Source organism: Melanaphis sacchari, unplaced genomic scaffold (genome assembly GCF_002803265.2).
Source record: "Melanaphis sacchari strain LSU unplaced genomic scaffold, SCAv2.0 Contig2_pilon_pilon, whole genome shotgun sequence".
In the NCBI taxonomy this organism is placed as follows: Eukaryota; Metazoa; Arthropoda; class Insecta; order Hemiptera; family Aphididae; genus Melanaphis; species Melanaphis sacchari.
In genome coordinates this window covers 233,700-257,131 of record NW_020271173.1, presented here as the reverse complement: position 1 = coordinate 257,131, position 23,432 = coordinate 233,700, and the positions used below count along the sequence as shown (strand labels likewise).

The 23,432-nt window shown below is 35.8% G+C and overlaps 1 protein-coding gene across 3 annotated transcripts; it reads left to right on the top strand.

Annotated features, from left to right (window-relative positions):
- Positions 1-819: 819 nt before the first annotated feature.
- On the top strand, positions 820-22,455 carry LOC112596098 (PR domain zinc finger protein 1-like). Of its 3 annotated transcripts, none has more exons than XM_025341591.1 (11): positions 820-1,013; positions 16,436-16,497; positions 18,334-18,507; positions 18,578-18,694; positions 18,810-18,860; positions 18,984-19,109; positions 19,225-19,357; positions 19,778-20,225; positions 20,349-21,313; positions 21,434-21,662; positions 21,756-22,455. In XM_025341591.1, the coding sequence occupies exons 2-11, from the start codon at positions 16,489-16,491 to the stop codon at positions 22,066-22,068; spliced, it is 2,565 nt and encodes an 854-aa protein (XP_025197376.1). In that variant the 5' UTR covers positions 820-1,013; positions 16,436-16,488; the 3' UTR covers positions 22,069-22,455. The 3 variants fall into 3 exon arrangements, with proteins under 3 accessions (XP_025197376.1, XP_025197378.1, XP_025197377.1); XM_025341592.1 differs by lacking the exon at positions 820-1,013 and adding an exon at positions 11,778-11,878 and having other exon boundaries at positions 21,756-22,068; XM_025341593.1 differs by lacking the exon at positions 18,810-18,860 and having other exon boundaries at positions 821-1,013.
- The last annotated feature ends 977 nt before the right edge of the window (positions 22,456-23,432 follow it).

Below are 23,432 nucleotides of genomic sequence, written 5' to 3'. Positions count from 1 at the left end.
CTACAGTCTGGACGTAAGAAAAACATTTGTGTTTTGTCCCACGGTTTCACACGATCGAATTCTCTCACCCGATACTCACGACGTACCGGCCACCTACCCCCCCGCGCACAAAGATCCCGTCAAAGAAATTTCGCGGTACCGCGGACACCGCGCTGCGGTCGATGAGGGTTGTGATGCGTTTGCACTGCAGAGTGCCAGAAACCGGTGCAGTACCGTTAAATACGATGAAAAAAAAAATACACAATATGTATATAAATAATATAATTATATGAGAAAAAAAAAAAACAAAGAACATCGAAAGAGGGAAGGCTTTGGTTGGAAAAACACACACAAACACACACACAAATACACGCACACACGCACACGTATATTCGTTACAGTGTACATATAATATATTGTAACCCCACCACCGCAAACCGCGGCGGCACCGACTACCTGTGGCGTTTACTTTCAGAGTTCATCGACCGTTCGTGTGCCGCGACGTTGTATGTGCGCCCGCGAGAACCGGTTGCGTTCGGTTGGAAGGAGATACCGTTTCTTCCACCAGAGGTCGGTCCGTTTTGAAGGTTAAGTTTAAGGAAGTGCTTTGATCCACAGTGTCAGCGCAGACAGGTGACCGTGCGAGTCTTGTCGCCGATCGGTTACGTTTTTTGCTCCGCACTTATCATATTATTATTACGACTATAATATATAATATGTGAATTTACTGTCTAACATAATATTATTAAAATATTGTCATAGTATATATTATTATATATATATATATATTTTTTTTTTAATTTCATTAATAGTATTTTTACATTTTTAAATTGTATTTATTTATATACACATAGGTATATATTGTATAAGTAATATTTTATAGTGTATGAAATTTTTTTATTTTATAAAACTGTGAACTATTCGGTTGTGTGATTTTTTCTCGTTGGATACCTATATTTGTGTTTTGAGATGATTGTATAATCAACGTACAACGCATTTATAGGATAAAATAATCAAAACGACCAATAATTCGGGTGAGTACAATTTTTTATTTTCATAATATTATTACTTTGAATCATATAAAAAATATCTACATGTCACATAATACACGCATTTATAATCTTATTGTAATAATGTAACACATTAAATATACATTATCTTTACAAATTTCAATAAGTTCATTAATACTTTTCAATGACAATTTAAGTAGTGGATGACTAACGGACATTTAAAAAAAATATGACTAATATCTCGTATCCCTAATTGTAATTGGCACACATTTTGTGCGAACTAAATACAAACGTATAATATCTATATTTTATGAAGATATCGTTTATCGATAATAATTATAATTTACGTTTAAGTGTTTTGGGATCGATCCCACAAAAAAATAATAACATAGTTTTCTAATAAGCGTACGAATAATGTATAGTACATTTTTGTTTCTAAGAAATACCTATCGTTTATATTATATGCTATAACAATTTGTATTATATAACTCCGGGTAAAGTCTTCAGCGTGGGAACTATAGTTGGAAACATTAATAATTAGCGTTTAAGTACATTTTTTTCACAACCTGACGCACCACAAAGGGATTTACAAGGCCGATGGTTGGTGTGTAGAAGTTGTAAACACTTATTATATTGCGTTGCAATCGATGTGACTACCGTGAAGTATACTATAAGGGTTGGTGGGGAGTTAACTTGTGACCGTCACTATGTTAATATTCGCAATGTTAAGAAACCAGTATTTACTGTAACCGCCGTGTACATAATATGATTTATTGTTTTCCCTGTATATTTTTAATTACACAACGACATTCCAATACGCGTGTATAATAATTAATGGTCAGAGTTTGCGACAGTGGTGGGCTCATCTACAACAATACCTATGTTACGTCAAGTGCTCAACCAGCAATATATAAGTTCGCAAAAGATCCATCGCACTGCCGCCGTCAATGCCTCCCTCGCGGTTTACTACCCGATCACCAACGGCCCTCTCCGATCAACAGGTCTCGTACCGATTAATTCCATTCATTGCGCATATATTTTACGAGTTTCACACGTACACAATATACTACATTGCACGTTATTATCGTACGTTGTGTATTACACGCGCCTGTGGTTTTTGCCGTATCCAAGATGAACCGTCCGTGTGAGAATAATGACGCGAGTCCGCGAAAGCCATTGACCGGTGCATTGTCCTCGGGGCGGGCGATCGGGGGTGGATGGGTATTTGCTGGCGGGCGGGCGGGGGACCGCTACCCCTCCGGGCGGCTCGCGAATCGACCTTGCCGGGCCGTGCGCCCGCCCGCTCGCCCGCCTGCCCGCCCCTCCGCTCGCGTTTATATTAGCACCGGCGGCGCGCGTTCGGTCGCCCGGGCAGGTCGGTGAACTCGGTGCGACGTACAACCAGACCGTCACCGCGCCGCCTTCCCCGCCCGATGTAACCGTGGCCTTTCGCCCGTGAAAAAAAAATCGCATATAATACGCGCGTACGTGCGAACGGAGCAAGGCAAAAACGAAATACGAAGAAATATAATACATCCACCCGGCCGCCGACGTTATACCGCGGTATACGTTACGTACAATATCGCGTTCGTCACAGCGTTTCTGCGCGTTTCGACCCGTCGGGCCGCGACTGTTTGCTAGACGCTGTGCCGCCGCTCTCGCACCGTCTGTACAAAGTCCCTGCGAGCTCCTTCTGCTGCAACAGCGCATACCGCGATTTAAGCCGAGGGCTACGTCGTCTGTCGTCGTGTCGTGTGCCTTTTGAACGTATCCCGATCGATATTGCAGCACGTAAAGCAATCGCGGTATATGGTTTCGGTCACCGCAATAACCGCACGACCTTTGGGGAAATCCCTATAGCCGGGCTGGACTTTTGGACGCGACGTACCCGTGAATTACCAGTCTATGCCGTTTTACAACCGTATAGTCTTCGGAACCGACCGATATTGTGTATATTTACATCGCTCTCGTCGACACACCAGTGCGATGACGACACACGCAAACGCACAAACAAACAAACAAACAAACAAACAAACAAACGCACACACACACACACACACACACACACACATATATATATATACATAGGTGCGACGTACGTGCCGGCGGCGTGACCTCGTCGTTTTTTATATTATCGCCGACCCACGTAAATATAATAATAATGTGATATTGAAATATAAATAAATATATATATATACATATATATATCATCTAGTCCGCGCGAGTTTGTTTACATCGTCGCTCGGACGTGCGTGTTGCCTCAAGAAGAAACACGTTGCTGACGGCTCGCGCATGTATAGGTATAGGCACGGTAATATAATATTATAATATATTATAATTCCTAATTCGACTACGTACGCTCGCCGTCGGACGAATACGATGACGGTACTTCAGTGCCGGTCAGACGAAAGCATTTCTCACGATACATAACTTATTTGAAACCGTTTGAAGGTTTTCACGAACTAGTCTCGACCATTACTGTTGTATACACCGAGTCTTATAAGTGTAGCGTAAATACGATACGATCGTGGCATTAATATGACTTTTGAGCGACAAAAACATCACTATTTTTATTAAAATTCCTGGCGATCGTTGCGCGTTAATGGGAGACAGATAAACCGGCGAATCAATGCCAAGGTAATAAAAATACAATCAATGACGATATAAGTATTACTGTAATGTCGAATAACATAATATATTAACGGCGGTACAGCAGTTAATCGAAAATACATTTTTGAAATACTGACGCACAATAAATTTACGGGTAAACGATTGATATTTTACTCATAATACTTGAATGGATACATATTATTTAGTTTATCATCGCGATCGACGAAAGCGCACAAAATAACGTCGCGCGTAGATTATAACGATAATTATTATAGATAGATACGCGTCGTTTGTTACGTAACGTAATCGTCGTGCACTTGACTCTGTAAATCCTGGAAAATCTCGCGAAGTTTTTCCCACGACGACGTCTCAGTATTGTCGTTTCGAATATATAGTAGGTAAATAGAAGGATATTTGACTGAATTTTAGGGGGGGGGGGAGAGGCATAAATATTTCTTTGCATTGCTACAAAATAGATATACCTATTTAATACTTTGAAAAATGTTCAATAATTTTGAGGGGGCTTTTGATTTTTTAGGAGGGCTAAGCTCTCGCGAGCACCCCCCCCCAATCTCCGCCTAGGAGTAGCAATATGTCATTACGGCGTGTTTTCGACGAAAAAGTTGTACTGAAAGACAACGGCGCGCGACGAGGTCGCGGCAGGCATCGTGTTCGTAAAAATTGTATAATATTTAGGTGCGCCGCGTTCGTATGTACACATCATTGTTGTTCTGCGCGTATTATATTTTCACGAGTTAAACGCCTCGGTCGCGGGTGCGTTGCACTCGGAACGTGTAAACGTAAGGCATTTGTATTTACTATATACGCGCGTGTATATATATATATACAATACGATGTTATTTACACGTCGGGGCGGCGTCAGCGGCGGAGGAATCGTCGTCGCCGCCGTGTGCGCGCGTATTATTGGGCGTGTTTGGAATCGCGAGGATTCGGCGGGGTCGTTGATCGCGGGTCCGCGCGGAATGCTGAAAATGAGAGGAGAACGAAAAAAGATTGGACACGCGTTTGATGCTGCGCGCCGTATAGTGTCGCCGTGTACATAATATACCCGACGTTCGCGAGTGACGAGATGACGTCGTCGTCCGCCGGCTGAATGTGCGCCAAGTTCATTGGCCTGTTCGCGGCGGCGCGGAGGCCGTCGATGACTCTTGCGTCGCTCCATTATGCTAGCGCGCTCGCTCGCACGCGCGCGTGTGTGTGTGTGTGTTGTATACGAATAGTATATAAATTAAACGCGCGCGTGTGTGCGTGTGCGATTATCTGCGGTTTTGGGCGCGGACAAGGTTGTTGTGTGGAACAACGCACAATATAAAATACTATATTATAATTTGCTCGACTCGTTCCCGGAATCGCGAATACGTTATTATTATAAACGATCGTTCCAGCCGCTCCCTCTCCTCTTCCTCCTCCCCCTCCACTCACCCACCCCTCAAACCCACGCGAACGCTGCCCCTCGGACCACGACCTCCGCGGTACCCTATTGCACCCAGAGATCGAAATTAATGGTTAAATAGCTACACAATGCGTAACGCCCCCTCCCCCCCCTAGATACCATCTATCATTTCGAGGCCGAAATCCTTGCGGACAAACCTCCGAAATCGAACGAATCGACGGCGTTGATGGTCACGCAGCTTCTCGCATTTTCGTTGCAAATCTGCGTTTTAATAGCGACGAACGCGCACCATAAGACGTTCTCTGCCAATGCCGCCGTACCGGTCAACGACCTTCGGAGGACGTGCGGTTTCGTGCGATTTTCGATGGCTTATTTTTTTCGTTTTGTCCTGTCCGCTCCTCCTCCCCTCGCGTGCCGTTCGAGATTTGCGCGTAACCGCATCACGAGCGCTCGTCTACATAAAATTTTATTATATTTTTTATAATATTATTATACACATATAGTATAATACACAATAGTTCGAGACGCCAAACAGTTTTTTTAGCTTTGAAAATTTTTGTTTTTTTCTTTCGGAAATCGTATCCGCAGCCATTGTCTAAAGCGCTCGCGGGTTACGATGTTTAGCGACCACTACAGCTGATGTCAGAGCATCGTCGACGTGGGTTATTGTGCACATGACGACGCGATTACTTGTAGGATATTCGATGATATGCGATTTACTTCGATCATATAAAATACATGATATAATATGATATTAATAAATAAGTTATAATGTCGTCGCCGATTTTCAGTGACATGCATTAATTATTATTATGTATGCTATGACATAATAATTATATCAATGTAAATCACTGCCGCCGCAGGTGCGCATCAAGCTCCAGACAAATAATATTTATTCGAGATTTCTAGCGTGTGCAGCTGCTTATTCCAACGTGACCTGTCCTAATCATAATATATGAACACACAAGTGCTTCCCGGTACGACAAACGACAAACGGTTTGGTTACTGCCGATGCACTACCACTCAAGTAATGTGTGTGTATGTGTGTGTGCGTGCGCAATATTATTTCTTCGGCATTTCTTGATTCTCGGGAATAATCGGTCCATATGTATATCTTTTGTGTGACTGAGTCTTTGTGCAATGATCTAACGAAAAGCCGCCAAAATTTTTTGGAATTACGCAACGTACATAGTGTGTTGTTGTTGGCCCGAAAAGAACAGAAATGATTCAACCGCACTATAATATACGTAACTTTCTATTACGCCGCTGCCGCACCCTTGTTTTGTCGGGACAATATTATTTTTGTTGTTGTTCCAGCAGGTAGTCGTTTTCGATTTTCATTTTAAACACATAGTACCGTAATATTATTTTATGATATTTTAGGAGTATACTATTGTCATAAGATTATGTAAGAATAAACGTACAGCCACAAGAACACTATTCTTAGTTAACGTATATCGCCTTGTACTGTGGAAAAAAATGATATTTTTTGGCAAATCGATGTGTGTAATATTAATTATTATAGAATATTATTACTATACATGATGTTATAAATATTATTTTGCTTATAGCGATACCTATGGGTGGATAGATAACAGTCGTATTGGAGGAAGTGTAAACAAATTCTTATGAATTCATAGGTATTTCGTTACGATTAGATAACACACCGGTTTCAGCTGCAAGGTCGTGCATAACTTTTTAATTCACATATCAGAAAAAAATATGAAGTACACACACAATGAGCAAATATAGGTATGCGTATAATGTGCCAATATTGCATATATTATCAAGTCGCATTATTTTATTGTAATTTCATTGTGGAAATTGAATATCAATAACAAACGTGACCTTCTATATTATACATGCGCATTTCTTCTTCCTTCTCTATATTAATTAGTATTACGGCTCATATGTATACCTAATACCTACATACGAAAAAATAAATAAATCTTTTCCAATACATATCGATAACGATGACGGTCGTCGTTCGACACGCACAGTCGTCTTTCCATTTTTGTAGCCGGTTTACACCCCATGGCGTAACCCACTGGCCTTCGGACAAATGATGTTATATCCTTGTCCTTGGAAGTACCGTTTCCGAGAGAAGATCATGGTGAGGGTGGTTTTAACGGTATTGAAGGTCACCAAACATAATACATATTTATTATTATTATTATTATCGGGTATAATATAATAACGCGTATCTGTGACATTTTGTTGAGGTTATCGTGTGAGCCAGTTATATATTATACATATTGTTATTATACTTATATTGTCATGATTTTATGGTCAGTCGTAGTCGTTGGGTACCGAACAACGCACAAAAAGACGCCGTCAATAACGGTCAACATTATAATAATGTCCCTGCAGGAGGTTTACGCACATATGCATGCATGATCTTGTACTTTTGTATTTATACTCGTATATAGTATATTATAGTATATGTAAACATTTTAATATATATTACACATGTGTGACGGTGTCAACTGTGGGAAAAGAAAATTTGTCGTTGAGTCTATTATATATATATATATATATATACGTATAAACAGCAGTGCGGTGTAGGCACAACGGACGATGGGTTTTGGGAAGTGAAAAAAATTGTGCGCTCAAAGCTTCAGTTCGTCGAAAAGAAGAGTGTCTGTCGCGTCCGGTTTGTTCCACTTACAAGGAGGTCATTAGTCCAGGCGTCGAATTCCCGTCGCGCGCGCGAGCGCATCGCTTTTTCTTTCGTTCGCTGTACGCTCGTCTCGCCTCAATTTTTTTTTTTTTTTTGGCAATTTTACAAATACCCCTCCCTCCCCAGTATCCCGTATACTTAGGGCACCTGCATAGTTATAGTTTTTCACATTTTATCCGAAAGTATCGGCTGCGGCAACGGTGGTGTATATTTATTGCAAATTCAGATAACTCATCCATCGCCGCCGCGGTCACTGTACCTATCTATATGTATATAATATAATATATATTATATACGTTGTTTAAACGTACTTATATAGATATAGATACCTATATATAATATACATTGTTATGTACGGCTGCCGCGCACGAGAGTTCAACGACCGGTCACCGCCATGGCTCTGGTGTGTGTAGTTGCCCGTAAAAGTCGTCCGCGTCGGGAAGGAAAGAACACCGCACAATGGCGGGGAGTGCAAAACAACAAGAAATTGTTACTTATACTATTTTTTTCCACCTGAGATTTTTTTTTGCAACCATTAATGACCACTTGAATTAATTAGCGCGCATACATCGTTAGATGTATGTACATACGCTTGGCGTAGATATTTGTTTTGTTTTTAATTTGAAACTACAAATCGGTTGGCCGTGGATGTGCCTATATATATTATAAATATACCAAGTATCTATTATACTGCTGCAGGCAGTAATCCTTGAATTGCAAATATCACTAAGTATAGGTAAATAGTGCGCGTAGAGTATATAAATTATTAACCAATGCTGTTTTAAATAATCACATTTTTTTACATTTAATTTATTATCTGATGCTCATATACATTATATATTTACGAATTGATTATAAAAGGGCTAATGTCAACAAAAAAACATGTTTATGAAAATTACTAATTTTAAATTTTTATTATAAAATTTGTAACAGTATTGAAAATTATATATTACGGGCTGACATATTACAATATTTTTACTCTTATCTTAATGTATTATTTATCAATCCGAATTGTTTTTTTTTTTTTTTATATTATTAGTGTTCGTTTAAAAATCCTCAGAATAGTGATCGCCTACATTTTGAACGATAAACATGTAACGAAATATCTATAAAACTATAATAACATGTATGTTGCACCACAGTCAAGTCTCATAGCATGTTAAAAAGTGTGACGGGTGGTGTGAAGCGAACAATAACAAAACTAAAAATGACACTTGTATTGTAACTGCTGAACACTTTTATCTGATGATATATTGTTTTACGACTAAATATGACAATAATAGTTACGTTTTTGGCCTATGTCCATCCATTGCTTCCACCGTGACCCTGTCAGTCGGTTCGGCAGCCAGTATTTAATAATATATAATAATAATGTATTATAATATAAAGTGGTTGCGTTAACTACGACGGGTGACACACGATTCGCGATTTACGCGTAAGTAAATTAAAATTATTCGTGTAGGTATAGTATCATAGTGCATTATTATTATGACGTACGAACTCCTGCGATAAGGTCAATGAGCCGATAAATAAATTATGGAAGAGAATCGACAAAAGAAACGAAAAATAAAGTGCCTCAAAATTGAGGTTAGGTTACCGTTACCGGCGAGTGAGCGAACGAACGCGCGCGCGCAAGTGTGCGCAAGTTGGTCATTGACCCGAGGCAAGCCGGCGGCGGCAGCCGTCTTGTTTTTTCGTCATTTTGCGTCGCGAAAATCGTTTTCCGTCTGGGCGGCGGAAAACCTTAATAATATTATACTGCGTGCACATCTTTACAGCTATACGTCTAATGACTACCTATGCGAGAAAGAGGCAACAAAAAATAAAAATAAACGGCACGGAAACCATAACAAACCCCTGAAACTCGTCGTATCATTCAGCTAATCGAGAGTTGCGGGGGCGGAAGTATATGATACGTTGTGGCGGTGGCGGTGGCGCCGGCGCATAAATCAAAACGAAGTAGCAGTGAAGTAGGTACCTCTATATACGTCTTCAAACAGACGCGCGATGTATAATAATAATAATAATAATAACATGCCGTTACGTCAAAATGAGCGGGAGCAAATTGAAGAGAAAGGAAGCAGGCGAAACCCCTGCGGCCGTCTGACCGACAATTTCGCGGTCGGGGAAGGAGTGTTGCTACTGCTGCTGCTGGCCCGATGCCGCTTCTGCAGTTCTGCTGTGTCGCCACCGCCGTGCACATTATATTTATTATATTATATTATATATACTTCCGATTTTCTTTCACATATAGGTATACCGCGGCCTCCGACGGGACACGCCCACTGACCGAACGTCCTCAATATTACGCGCTGTCGTTCGCCACCACCACCGCAGCCGCCATCTCGGTGACCTGATGAACTTTTGTCCGCTATATTCTGGGCCGAGAGGGTTCCCATTCTACACTATTATAGTGCCGCCACCGCTACCGTTATGCTTTCCTGGTCGATTTCCGTTTTTCTCCCGTTATAATATACGCGTCCGCGCATTATTTTCTATTCATTTGTTATTGTTGTTGTTTTCCTCCAGATTTCCCCGCAAAACGTCCGCCCGTCATACCATTTCAGCCCTCCTAATCGGCTAGCTATGTACTAACCCCCAACAACTCTACAACCACGACCCACCTCATACGTTGGTTCGCGTGAGCGTCGAGTCCCGCTGCGGCTCGCAACACCCGCACAGCGTCGCGTACCGGCGCAGCTGCTGTGCACGTATCGAGGAACTCGACGGAAATGTTTATTCGTTTATTATTAATTTTGCGATATATTTACACTCGGCAATAGCGATTGACCCAGATTTCGTGTGCAATGTGCGCGCGCGCACCGTCAACAAGCGTATTACGTGATGACCTTGATGCACATTCAGATACATCGTATACACCGCGCGACACTGTTGAAAACCCACGCATATTGCGATTACACGGTTTTTCGTTGTATTATTAATAATAATAATGAAGTACTCCCACTCCGAGTGCATACATTTTTGTTATGATGTATGTATACATATCGCTTACGCGCGTATTGCATTTAATATTGCATTCATTGCAATGATAAAAAAAATAACGTCAAATCGGCTTTGATAAATTTGTACCATTGACAGCCATGTTGAGTATATCGATTCAAATTTTACTCAAATTATATTTTTGTTGACATTAGAATGCATGTACAATATCCCGAAAGAACGTATTGATTTTTATTTTTACTTCTGCAGTATATTTTACTGCTGACGGACGCGCGCACGTCATCCATGCACATTGCTTTACTACGTTTTTATCCGCAATGTTAGACAACCTAAATAGAATCGCAACGTCGTAATGCGTTTCGAAACCGTATTCTATTCTAATACGTACCTACACACCTATCAACTGTCTATAACCATTGTCTTTGTTTTACAATATACCGTATACTCGTACAGTAAATACGGTTGGTCGACATCAAACTGCACATTAATAATAATCGAAAATTCAGTTTGATGGCGTTTTAATACGTATATAGACCACAGGTTGGGTAGGACTTGAAGCGTGATCGTCGGAACTTTATTGGAAAAAATTTCGTATATATGTATGTGTGTGTGTGTGTGTGTGCGTGTGTGTGTGTGCACTGCTCTTGCATAATGTAAGTAGAACGCCAAATTACCGTCGACCGTTGACCGAGTTTTTCCGCATGTGTATACGTATACATGAGTATGTGTGTGTGTGTGTGTGTGTGTGTGTGTCGTCGCTGTCAGTGTATATAATATGCACTGGTGAAAAAGCGAGAGTGTCTCGCCGACGCCGCCGTCGCTATAGTGCTGCTGCTCCGCGACGGCGCGCGCGCGCTTGCGTCGTCGACTTGATGCACCAAGGCGCATGCGGAAATGCACTCGACGTCCGCCCGCGTTTCGTTCGGTGGGGAGGGAATAATATGCAGCGGGTGTACGCAGCGAGCGAGCGAACGAGCGAACGCGCGCGCGCCAGGGACCAGACGTCGGCGTCGACGACGGGACAATAGTCGGGTAGGGTGGTGCGGCAGGGGGGGAGCATAGCGCATCCTCGTCGCGCAAGCCAGAATTCGGTGCACACAGACCGTTGTGTTGCCTTAGGTCAGTACAACGCCTGATAGCTTAGAACATACTTTTTGTTTATCAAGCTCCGCACTTAACGTTTTCGTTTTAGCCATTAACAGTCCGGGCTCGCCGGTCATCTGGGTAAGCATGATTTACGCATATATTACTAATATTATTATTTTTCGCGTTTTAAAATGTTCTCCTCTTCGTCGTTATTATTATTTTGTGTTATACGATGACTAATATATTGATGCATAATATATTTGTACCCAAAAACTATAGAATTGAAATATTTGTCTGACGTTTTGAAGTGCTGTCATGATATTAATTAAAATTTTACATTATACAACACTAATTATCATGTGCCGTATAAGGTGTTTAAAACGAATAAATCATTTTATGAAATCACAAATGGCACGTTTTCATTTCACGTAGTATCTGACTGTCGGTATCACTATAAAACGCATTCTCGCAAAACGTTTCCTTGTCGTTTTTACAATTTACACATTTATGTATATGACAATAATATGTCATCGTTATTATTATAGCGTTGAGACACACACATAGAACGCATTTTGATTGTTGTAAAGTGCATGTGCAACGGGCAAAACGCGAGTCCCAAGGCTGCGGCCGTGAACATCAATAATCTAGTAATTGTGTATGCCCCGCAAGGCCTTTTCGTGTATTTACCACGAAACACGTTCTCGATTTTTTTTTTTCCCCGGTCGATCGCTGATAGTTAAATTTCATAATTTGAATTGAGTAAGAGTGGTAAGATTGTAAGATTCACCGACACAAACGATTATTGTTGAAATAAATTTAATTATTCAATTATTGTTTATTATATTGATCGAAATCAAAACTATTAAATATGTGTCTATATTGATAATTATTATTTTTGTCTAATTTAATAAAGAAAATTGTACTTGCTTATGATACATCGTTACTAAATCGAACAACTTATTCAATCAAGAACATATATTATTATTACAGTGATCTAAAAATATGTTGCATATAATTTTAAAGAAAAATAATGTTGTTGGCGATGGCAAAACAGCTATATTATATTATATAATAGAATATACTTATATTTTAATTATTGAGATATGTTAAATATTCGTATTATTACAAGTGTGGTTTTAGATATCGAAAAAAAATTATATTATCCCGTTGCCGATATAAATAAAAGAATCGCGAGACTATTTAGTATTTACACTCATTTTTTATGAGATATCGTAACGTATTTTTATTTTATTTTACAGTGTTAATCAATGTTAGGGATTATAGGTTAACTATTAAAAAAAACCTTGTTATATAAATACAAACAAAGTCATTCATAAATTAAAATAATTGCAGTGTCTTAAATTCCCGTAAAAAAATCATTAGAATCATTCAAGATAACCTATTTTTTTTTGTAAATAGGTATAAATGTATAATCATATTTTCTTCATAACATTTTAACTTCTAAAAATGCGTTGCTTATCTCATAAAAACATTCAATTGTATTTTTTAAAACACTTGTTGAATTTATTTATTCTAGTATCAAGTACATCCGTATGAGTATTTTAAGTCTGTATGGAAACACAAATGTTAAAATGGGAATTTTGATAAAAATTAAGTTCATTTATCATTTTAATTATTTTTTTATTAGATGCTATAAATGCGTATAATAAGATTCAAAATCCATATTCTGTATACATTAATTTTCGTTCACCCTTTGTAACTCTTTTTTTTTAATAGTCCCACGATGAAAGTGATACAAATTTCTAGTTTGAACCAATGCTTTATGAATACTTATAACATTGAACACGTAGTTACTCCATTCTTTTCCCTGACATTATTATCATTAAAATTATACATCATTTTTCGAATAAAATTAATTTACAATACGTGCACATCATTAGTTTGTGTTTTGTACACTCAAGTGTCAGATGGCTGCACGCGTTATATATATATACATAAACTTGTGCAAATACTAGGATATACCAGGACAGCTGTTTCAATACAAATTTACAATTTTTTTTTGTTCGAAATTAAATATCTGTGCAATGTATAAGTTGCAGAGAGGGTAGGGTTAAAACACAAAGAGCGCTTTTGTGTTTATATACAGTGACCTGGTGGTATAGCCAAAACCTGCTGTAGTATAAAAAATAATATAAAGTACACATTGCCTAAACTATACCTATTTACTCATATTGTATAGGCCACATATATTATTAAATCTAAATATTCTATATTGAATGTTCATTAATCCCACGCCTACACGAGATCCTAAAATTATTATCTGATCAATACATTTCGAAACTAATATGCATTGCTACATTGCCACAGTATTCCAATGGCCGAGTTTTAAACTGAACGCGTAAATATAATATTATACTCGATAATGCGAGTTAATAAGTTTATTTTTATAATATTATATTAAAAATTCATATTACGATTTTGACTCTGATAACAGGATGAAGGACATTTAACTATCACTGTTGTGCAAATCTTTCGTATATTTGTGTACATACGACAACAACAATAAAATTGAGTTATTGAAAACTGAAAGACCTAATAAAACTAGATTATTTTATATCTATATTAAATACTGACGTGGTGCACGGAGTGGAGTGATGCATAATATGGAAGAGGCATATTATATGCATTTGTTCGATAATCGCCAATACGTCCTTGACCAAAATGCACAATGCACTTTTTATCAGTTAGGTGCATTTGATAAACATAATAATACATATATACGCGTAAGGCCGAAACAAATTATTATGATGCAATTAAATATTAACTATATAGGTTGTGTGGTATTTGACAGCTATAACAGTTATTACTTATATACGAACTTTTGAATGCACATTAATTATTGACTTACTTTTGTTTTGTTAAACGAATAATAAATGTTCGATTCCAATTCGTTATATCGATAAAATTTCACTATTATTAGATCAGTTTAATACTTTTAACACAAATTCAATATGTAATGTATTTAAATCCAATTATGCAAGTATAACATAAACATATTAAAATACATTAGATTAAACTATTCATTGAAAAAATTTCAATATGTACTTCACTATACCACAATAAATAGTTAAACGAAATGTATTCAATTTAAAATTAAAATGTTATGAAGATAAAAAGATATTAATTAAATTATTGATATAGTTATTTATTGTATCCACGAATAATTTAACAGTGGGGGTATACGTTGCTATTATAGACATTAGACATGTATTAATTGAATTGATGTAACGGTATAGTATCATGTTGATTATAGTGGTATATTATAATAAAAGTTTAAATAATAATATAATAATCTTCGTAGTTCCGGATGCATGTGCTTTAGGTTCACAATTTATAGAAAATTCACAAGCTTCAATGTATTGAAAAACTGATTTAATTGAATTTAGTGGTGCCTATTAAAATGTACATCAGTATTATTATACATTGTAGAAACAATAGTAATAAATAAGTAGTTGTAAATTCTTATTTATATTGTAACTACGTTTAATCAATATTTCTTCATATCGCTTTTTTGATAAAGATTTCATTCGTTTTCTTATCATTTTTTAAACGGGTTTTATCAAAAGATATACCTACTTAATATGCACACGATATACAAGCATTGCCAATAATTTACGTAATTAAATAATTAATTATTTATTTTGTTGAATAATTACTATATGAAATAAAATACAACAAGGGCTTTTGTGCTGACGACCTTAAATTTAAGTAGAATATTATTGAAATTTTGCATTTCTATAGATAATTACTAAGAATACTGTTTAATATATATATATATATATAATTGTTTATAAATTTGATCAATAATAAAAAAAAAAAAACATTTTAACTGTGTTGGTAATTAAATTAAAAATAGTTATTTATTGTTTTAATTTTTGTTCCAACCTATTTATGCTGATAACTATTTTTCTTTATTACAAAATATTATATGTGATATTATTTAAAAGAATTAATTATGCAAAAACATTGATTATTATTTTACAAAAAATGTTCAACATAGTCTATGGAATAAATTCTACTATTTCACCGCGAGGATTTGTTATCGAAAAATTAAAAAAAATAATTTTTAAAGTAAAGCCTAATATCGTGGTAAATACATACAGCTTGTTGTCTCTGTCTTATCGATGTTTTATTAATTGATTAATTATAAACTTTCCTCGCAGACTGTTTAAACCATCGGCTAGTCGTGTTACAGTTTAGTTGAGCTGCAGATAACAATAATATTGGTTATTTTTTATTCAACACTGTAATAATAATATGTATATTAGAGTTTACTGCAGTGTTATATAAAACATTATCTGCTTTAATAATTGCTATTCATAACTAGGTATATAATATTATGGGGTCATTAGCAAACCACATTTGTATTTGTTTTGGAAGTGCAAAAACAAGTACTTACTATAATTCTTTAATAAGTATCGGTGTTTGATTTAAATGATCGAAAACAGTGTGTGTGTGTGTGTGTGAAGATTTTTGGAATTTCATGTGCATGTATAAATAATTTGAATGAAGAAAAGGGATAAACTCAACTTCGGTCGCAGCCGTCTTAAAATAAGCCCAGACATGTGTTATACAAATACTCATCTATTAAACGAATTTGATTGCTATTTTATTTGAATTGCAAACAGTTCTACGTATTGTAAATTTTAATTTATATTTATTTTCTGTTTATAGGTTATACAATTGCAGAGAATTTATGGAGGACTAATAAATCATCGAGTATTAAAATGAGACAGGTAAATTTAAGTTCTGTTTAATAGTGTATTGTTTACAATTTATTTAGTGCGCAATTTTTCTTCACATATTTAATTATTAAGCATAGGTATATTAATAATGAGCCATCGAGTAACCGATGAAACTATAATATAATAATAATATTTTATAATATGACGTTAATTAAAAATAGGTACACATTTACATATTTATTGTTTTTTTTTTTATTCGTAGAATTTAAGAACATATTATTAGTAAAAAAAAAAAAAAAAAATAATGATTTGCATTGATACTCGATTTTATACTAATTTAACATAAAAATAAACAGGTCACTATATTCATAATGTACTAAATAATTCTGTTTACTTAAATTACATTCTCAAATCACTAATATAAATTAAATTGTATACGATTTATGATATCCGTTAAAAGTTTAAACCGATTTTAAACACCAGACGAATATTTCTTTTTCACTCTATCATTCTCCAGACATTGCACCATCTATTTTCCGGTACAGTGTTATTGATTCTGTCTGGTCTGTTGGCGATCATCACGAACCTTCTACAATTATTTGGTTATTCAGTTTAACGAGTCATTATTTTTTTTTACTATTATATGTGTCTACATAAACATTGGCACGATATTTTCTTTGGTTTGCTGCCCCTCCTTTACTGCGAAGCCGCCGCCAATCGATTCCTTTCGCAGCCGTCTAGAACTGCGTTATCGAACTTTCCGGTCCGCCATTTTGTCGGGACGGATTTACACTAGACAGCCGCCGTAATCGGATACTGCTCCGGGGCAAAAGTTCAACAACCTTTTACTGAGATATTTTAAACATTTTTTTTTCATCTCCAGTAATTTATACTTGAGAATTACAGTAATATAATTATCCCTGTGGGTTCATTGAAATTTGAATGATAAAAATAAAAAATATAAATTTTTATTTAATTTTAATTTTAATTTTAACAAATTTTTATTAATTAAAATATGTGTATTAATTATTTGAAGTAATAAAATCCTGAAAAAATTAGAGGCTTCAACGATCTTATATTGTATGATATTATTACAGTTTATTTGATAGTGTTAAATCATTCCAATTTTAATTTAAATTGATAAGTGCTGCAAAAATCATTTAGACTAAATTGTATCTTTATCACGGTACATTGGTATTTGGCAAACATCATATGATTCGGTTTCATTAATGCTATTTTCTTGTGTTTAGTTATTCATTATATTGGCCTTCCAGTAGTTCTAATAATATAACCTTTGAGGTCGCAACTCGCAAGTTATATTTAATTTAATTTGGATATAAATATAAAACTGCATTCAAAGTGTCGTATGGTTTTTTCCGTTTCTTTTTCTCTTTGTCTAAAATTATACTTTTAAATAAATAAATGAAAATAGATATGGCTCTCTATGATAAATCTAATATGTTTCTGCTGACTACATGAAATGCATCTTTATTTTGGCTAACGCGTCATAATGAAATACTGGCACTGAGAGTATATTATTATATATATATGAATGCATCAGTACAATCGATAGTGCAGTTTGTAGGGTTCTCAGTTGGCACTAGTGACCCATATTCTAACTCTTCCTTGCCCCTACCCTAAGATACCACTCATACTCAGCCCTAAATGTACTGCATCTGACCTCGATGAGCATCACGACGTATGCGTTTAAACTACTGTAGTTATCTTTTTGGCCACGTGATATGAACGAAATGCGCACATTCAGCTAAAAATATATCCGTCTTGGAAGGTGAAATCAATAGACTAACATGACCCTGAACAATCATAAACATCTGTCTCTGTTTATAAATGTGTTAATTTTAAATCATGGTATTTTTGTCCGTTCAGGAAACGCCTCCAATGGAATCCGATTTGCCTTTTGATTTCAATTCAATCAAAGAAGAAGAATTTGACAAATTTGTCGATTACATTGTATTGGATCAACCAGCAGATCCAAATAACCCAAATCGAGCAGAAAGTTCATTACCTAGAAATCTTAAATTGAAAAAAATTGGAAAAAAAGTAAGCATTTAAAATAAACTAAAATTTAGAAATTTAGGTATTATTTATTAACTGATTTTTTTATTCGTAGATTACTGGCGTAAAAAGTGCCATATACATTCCATTAGGTACAAGGTTTGGACCATTAGTAGGCGAAGTATGTGTCAAAGAGCACGCACCAAACGGAAAACGGAAATACTTCTGGAGGGTAAGTTTTATAAAATAAAAGTCAACACTGCTTTTTAGTAATGCTTTTGAACTAATAAGCTATTGGGTTTAATGATGAATTCTTATCTACAACTCTGTCCGTACTTTTTTATTAGGTCCAACTTATGCTAGGCCAAGATAATTTCTGGCGGAAAATGCGCCAACAGGTAAATTTTCTTTGGCTACTTAGATAATACCTTTCTTCTAATAACTATCACCTTGCAGAACTATTAAGTAAAATAAATTTTCTTCCATTTTTTTCATTTATTTAATATTTTGAATTATTTTAGATTTATAAAGAGAACAAACCGTTCTATTACATAAACACATACGATGAAACGAAATCTAATTGGATGCGGTACGTGAGTGCCCCATATTCACCACAATCTCAGAATCTGATCGCTTGTCAATGCGGAGTAAGTAAAAATTATAAATTTAAAAAAATTTTTTGATAAATTAATATTATAAATTTATAATATGAACTTAAAACTCAAAAATTCTATTTAATTATTTAATGTTTTATTTTTGTAGACTGATATATTTTTTTACACAATCCGACCAATTTTTCCAAATGAAGAACTTCTTGTTTGGTATTGTCGTGAATTTGCTGAACGGCTAAACTACCCATCAAGCGTTGAACAGATGATACAGCGAATGCAAGGAAGTAAGTGAAACAACAATATAATGACTATTAAACATTAGATACTTTTTATTAAAAACATATGCTTATCAGTTATTACTTATTAGATATTAATTTTGTCATACACCAAGTGTATACGTTTTGCCTAACTAATACGCCGTGTTATTACAATGATATAATAATACTCGTATATTATTTATTTTGAATAATGATTATACACTTCAATGACTAACAAATATAAATTAATTTTACGGATATTTGAATTAAAGTGAAATTCGTTAAAAATATTTAATATTTTTTTGAGTATCTAGCATATTACATTTTGTATAATTTGATAACGTTTAAAACTTTATTCTATAATTAAAAGTGTAAAATTGCACAATAATAACTTAATTTTAATTTAGCTACATATGTTAATTATTAATTTTTAATTTTATTTAACAGAAATACAAACTTCGACGTCTCCTACATTACCCATGTTAGCCGACGGTGCTGATACAGTGTCATCATCATCAACTCCTTCAACACCTCCACCATTGCCAACAGATAGTGGTGATGTTACACTCAAGACCGGTAATCGCGTCCACTGGCAGGACGATGATATACGTAACGAGTTTGATAAAGCAATGACTAATAATGCAACTTCAATGCGTCGTGTAGTAATTAGTCCAGTCAAAGAATACATTGACAATGGAAATGCTGACGTTTTGCGATTAGATGGGTTACGACTGAGACCTGTAGATGACGAAGGAAAAGCTCAAGGATACGCTCAATCTCATTCAGTACGATCTGATGAAGGATATCATAGCCACACATACCATGATGATGCACCCACACCACCCGAACATTTATCGGATTCTGATGACAGTTCCAACTGCATTTTGGACTACAGGTAAAATTTTTAAATAATTTGAATCCACTAAAATGATTTGCATAAAAGTCTAACTTACATTTAAATATTTAATAATTTATTATATTAACTAAAAAAAAAAAATAAATAATGATTTGTTTTTAGCAAAAAATCGAAATTGCCAAAACCCGACGAGGAAGCAGTTGAAGTTGAAACTAACGAGTTTCTCAAGGTGAAAATTAAATTACGCAAAGCATCTCAGTATAGAAAGGATTCAGATCAACCACAAAAAGAGCAAACACCACCTCTAGCCGTGGTGGCTGCTGAGCCAGTAATTGTCGTCCGTTCCCAATCACCCAAAAGATACGCTGAACCATCATCGTCCAGTGCGCCGTGCAATGATACGGTTGAATCGCTACCAAAAAAACTTAAGCTCGATGCACCCGTTGCGCCGCCCCCGCCATCGGTCATCTATCAATATCCCAGGGATCAGAAATCATTGTTGGAGAACCTTTTGCTGCAAAACAAAGATACAAGTCCACCAGCAGCACCTGCACCGTCGATGACTCCCCCACCACAAATGCCGGTTACCGACCCAACTTACATACAACGTAGCGGCTATGTCAACGCGTCGGTCAGTCCAGATTCGTCTACCAAAGTATTGTCACCTTTACACCAGATGCACCGTAGCCCACCACCACCGGCAATACTCGTGTACCCTACGCCTCCTGGTCAACAAATGCAATACATGCCGTATCACCACCAAACGCATTTATTCTCACCACAGAACGGTGGTGGCTATCAGTGCCACTATCCCGGAAATCACCCAGTGGAATCCAGTGCCAGCAGTCCGCCGGCGGGCTCCATGTCACCGGATGACGTGTCGCCGTGTGGAAGTCCCGGCAGCACCAGTAACTCGCGTGGGTACAGATCTCTGCCCTATCCGATCAGCAAGAAAAACGGAAAAATGCACTACGAATGCAATGTATGTCGCAAGACGTTCGGTCAACTGTCCAACTTGAAAGTACACTTGAGAACGCACTCCGGCGAAAGGCCGTTCAAATGCAAGACTTGTGGGAAGAGTTTTACACAGTTGGCCCACCTGCAGAAACACAACTACGTACATACCGGTAAGATAATTCACCGCGAGTATGATTTATACGTAATACGTATATATAATATAATACAATGAAAATAATTATCATATGAACGATAGCTAATTTTATTGTTTATTTAATCATTAATTACAGGAGAACGTCCGCACGAATGTGATGTGTGTCAAAAACGGTTTAGCTCCACTTCTAACCTTAAAACACATTCGAGGCTACATACCGGTGACAAACCGTTCGTTTGCGAGATATGTTCGTCGACGTTCACTCAACTGGTGCATTTAAAATTGCACAAGCGCATCCATACCAACGAGCGACCGTTCACCTGTCACTGTTGCCAAAAATCGTACATTAGCGCCAGCGGATTGAGGTCAGTACTCATTTCTAATGCCAATTATTTCTGTGGTGGTGTATAACGTGGAAATAGTTACTAACGGTGTATTTGTTTTTGTGCTGACTTTAGGACCCACTGGAAGACCACTTCCTGTAGGCCGCCATACACGGGCGGCAAGGACGATGCAGCCGAACAGCAAATTTCCAGTCCTGATTACCAGGCGTATCATCAAAATAATTACTCGAACGGTATAATGGAACACACTGACGACACAAATCAAAATATTTACGGCGGACCACACGTTGTTGATAAACATGATGACGACGAAGACATGTACGCCCATCTGCGACCACATCATCAACCGGCACTGACGCCCGTCCAACCGGAAGAGATTCAACGACCATCGGTTATCGAACAGAGGCACTTTATTGAGTGCACATAAAGAGACATGATTGCATTTTAAGGCTAAGGATATTAACTGTGTAATATAATTTCAAAGGCCGTAACAAGTGAATTCGACCACCATTACCATTATTGGCCCCTCCCCTCCCGCAAACGTAAAAGGCTAATTATTAAAGACGTATTTTTTTCTGATAAAAATCGATAAGCTCAAAGAAGCCAAATATTTATTAATATGAAAATTTTGTCAAAATAAAAGAGGAATTCTTTTCTTAGAGCAGAAAAAAAACTGCGTTTGAATTTTTTTTTTTTAATTTAGCGGTCAATTTATAGACTTAGCGAAATGTACTGATTGTTAATTTTGTATAGATGTTTAGTTTTGTACTTCTAAAACATATATAATTAAAATGTTCCTAATTTTGTTTCGAGTTTTTTCTATTTATGTAGACTGTAAAATGTAAAAATATAAATACATATGTCATATATACATAAATTATATATTATATAATAATTAATTAAATTAATATTATTTAGCTATATTATTGTATGGTATGAATGATGTTTTGTTGATCTCAGTTATGTTTTGTAGATAACGATTGTGTTGAATATTGGGAAGGAATTTTGGTTGTAATATTTTTCTTTGTGATTTGATAGTGAGGGCACTAGTTTTTTAAGGTTATATTTTCTTCGTTTTAGTTATGCAAAAATAAAAAATAAATCACATTTAAAAATAATATTATCATTATGCCTACATTATAAAAACGTAATTTTGTAATATTATTATGTGAACTGTTATTTTACCTTTTAATATTATAATTAATACAATATAATATGAATTATTATGTTGAATAAAATACTTAATGTGTTTTATTTTAAATTGTTTTGTTTATTATTTGATGCTTAATAGAAGTTCCTTAAAGTCTGATATTCCAAACAGAAGTTGAATTGTTCATTTTACATTTAAATGCAATATTTAATAATTACACTCGAAAAACAATTCTAAGTAAAGATAATATTGCCAAAAGTTACAATATTTTATAAAAAAAAATAGATGTTTGCGCTTTAATTTTATCTATTACAATCATGCGTAATAATATGTTTGTTTCATTTAAAATGTTTTTAAATAAGTATTTTGGTAAACAAAGTATTAAATACTATTAATATATCCAACTATCCACATAGAATTTATAAATGAAATATGTATTTTCAGCAAAAATTGTCCAGTTTAATAACATTTATATAAATAAAACGATATGTTCTCAAAAACTATGTATCTAATGTTCAATACCACCAATTTAAAAATATTTTACTCGATTTGATACCTTTCTGTATTATGTAATGGATAGATAATAAAATAATATAATATTAAACATACATTTACGTTACCTATAAACCTTATAAATTAAA

Coding starts and splice junctions, on each gene's coding strand:
- LOC112596098 (XM_025341591.1), top strand. Junction 18,861..18,983: donor GGCGGAAAATGCGCCAACAG/GTAAATTTTCTT, acceptor GAATTATTTTAG/ATTTATAAAGAGAACAAACC. Junction 19,110..19,224: donor TGATCGCTTGTCAATGCGGA/GTAAGTAAAAAT, acceptor TTATTTTTGTAG/ACTGATATATTTTTTTACAC.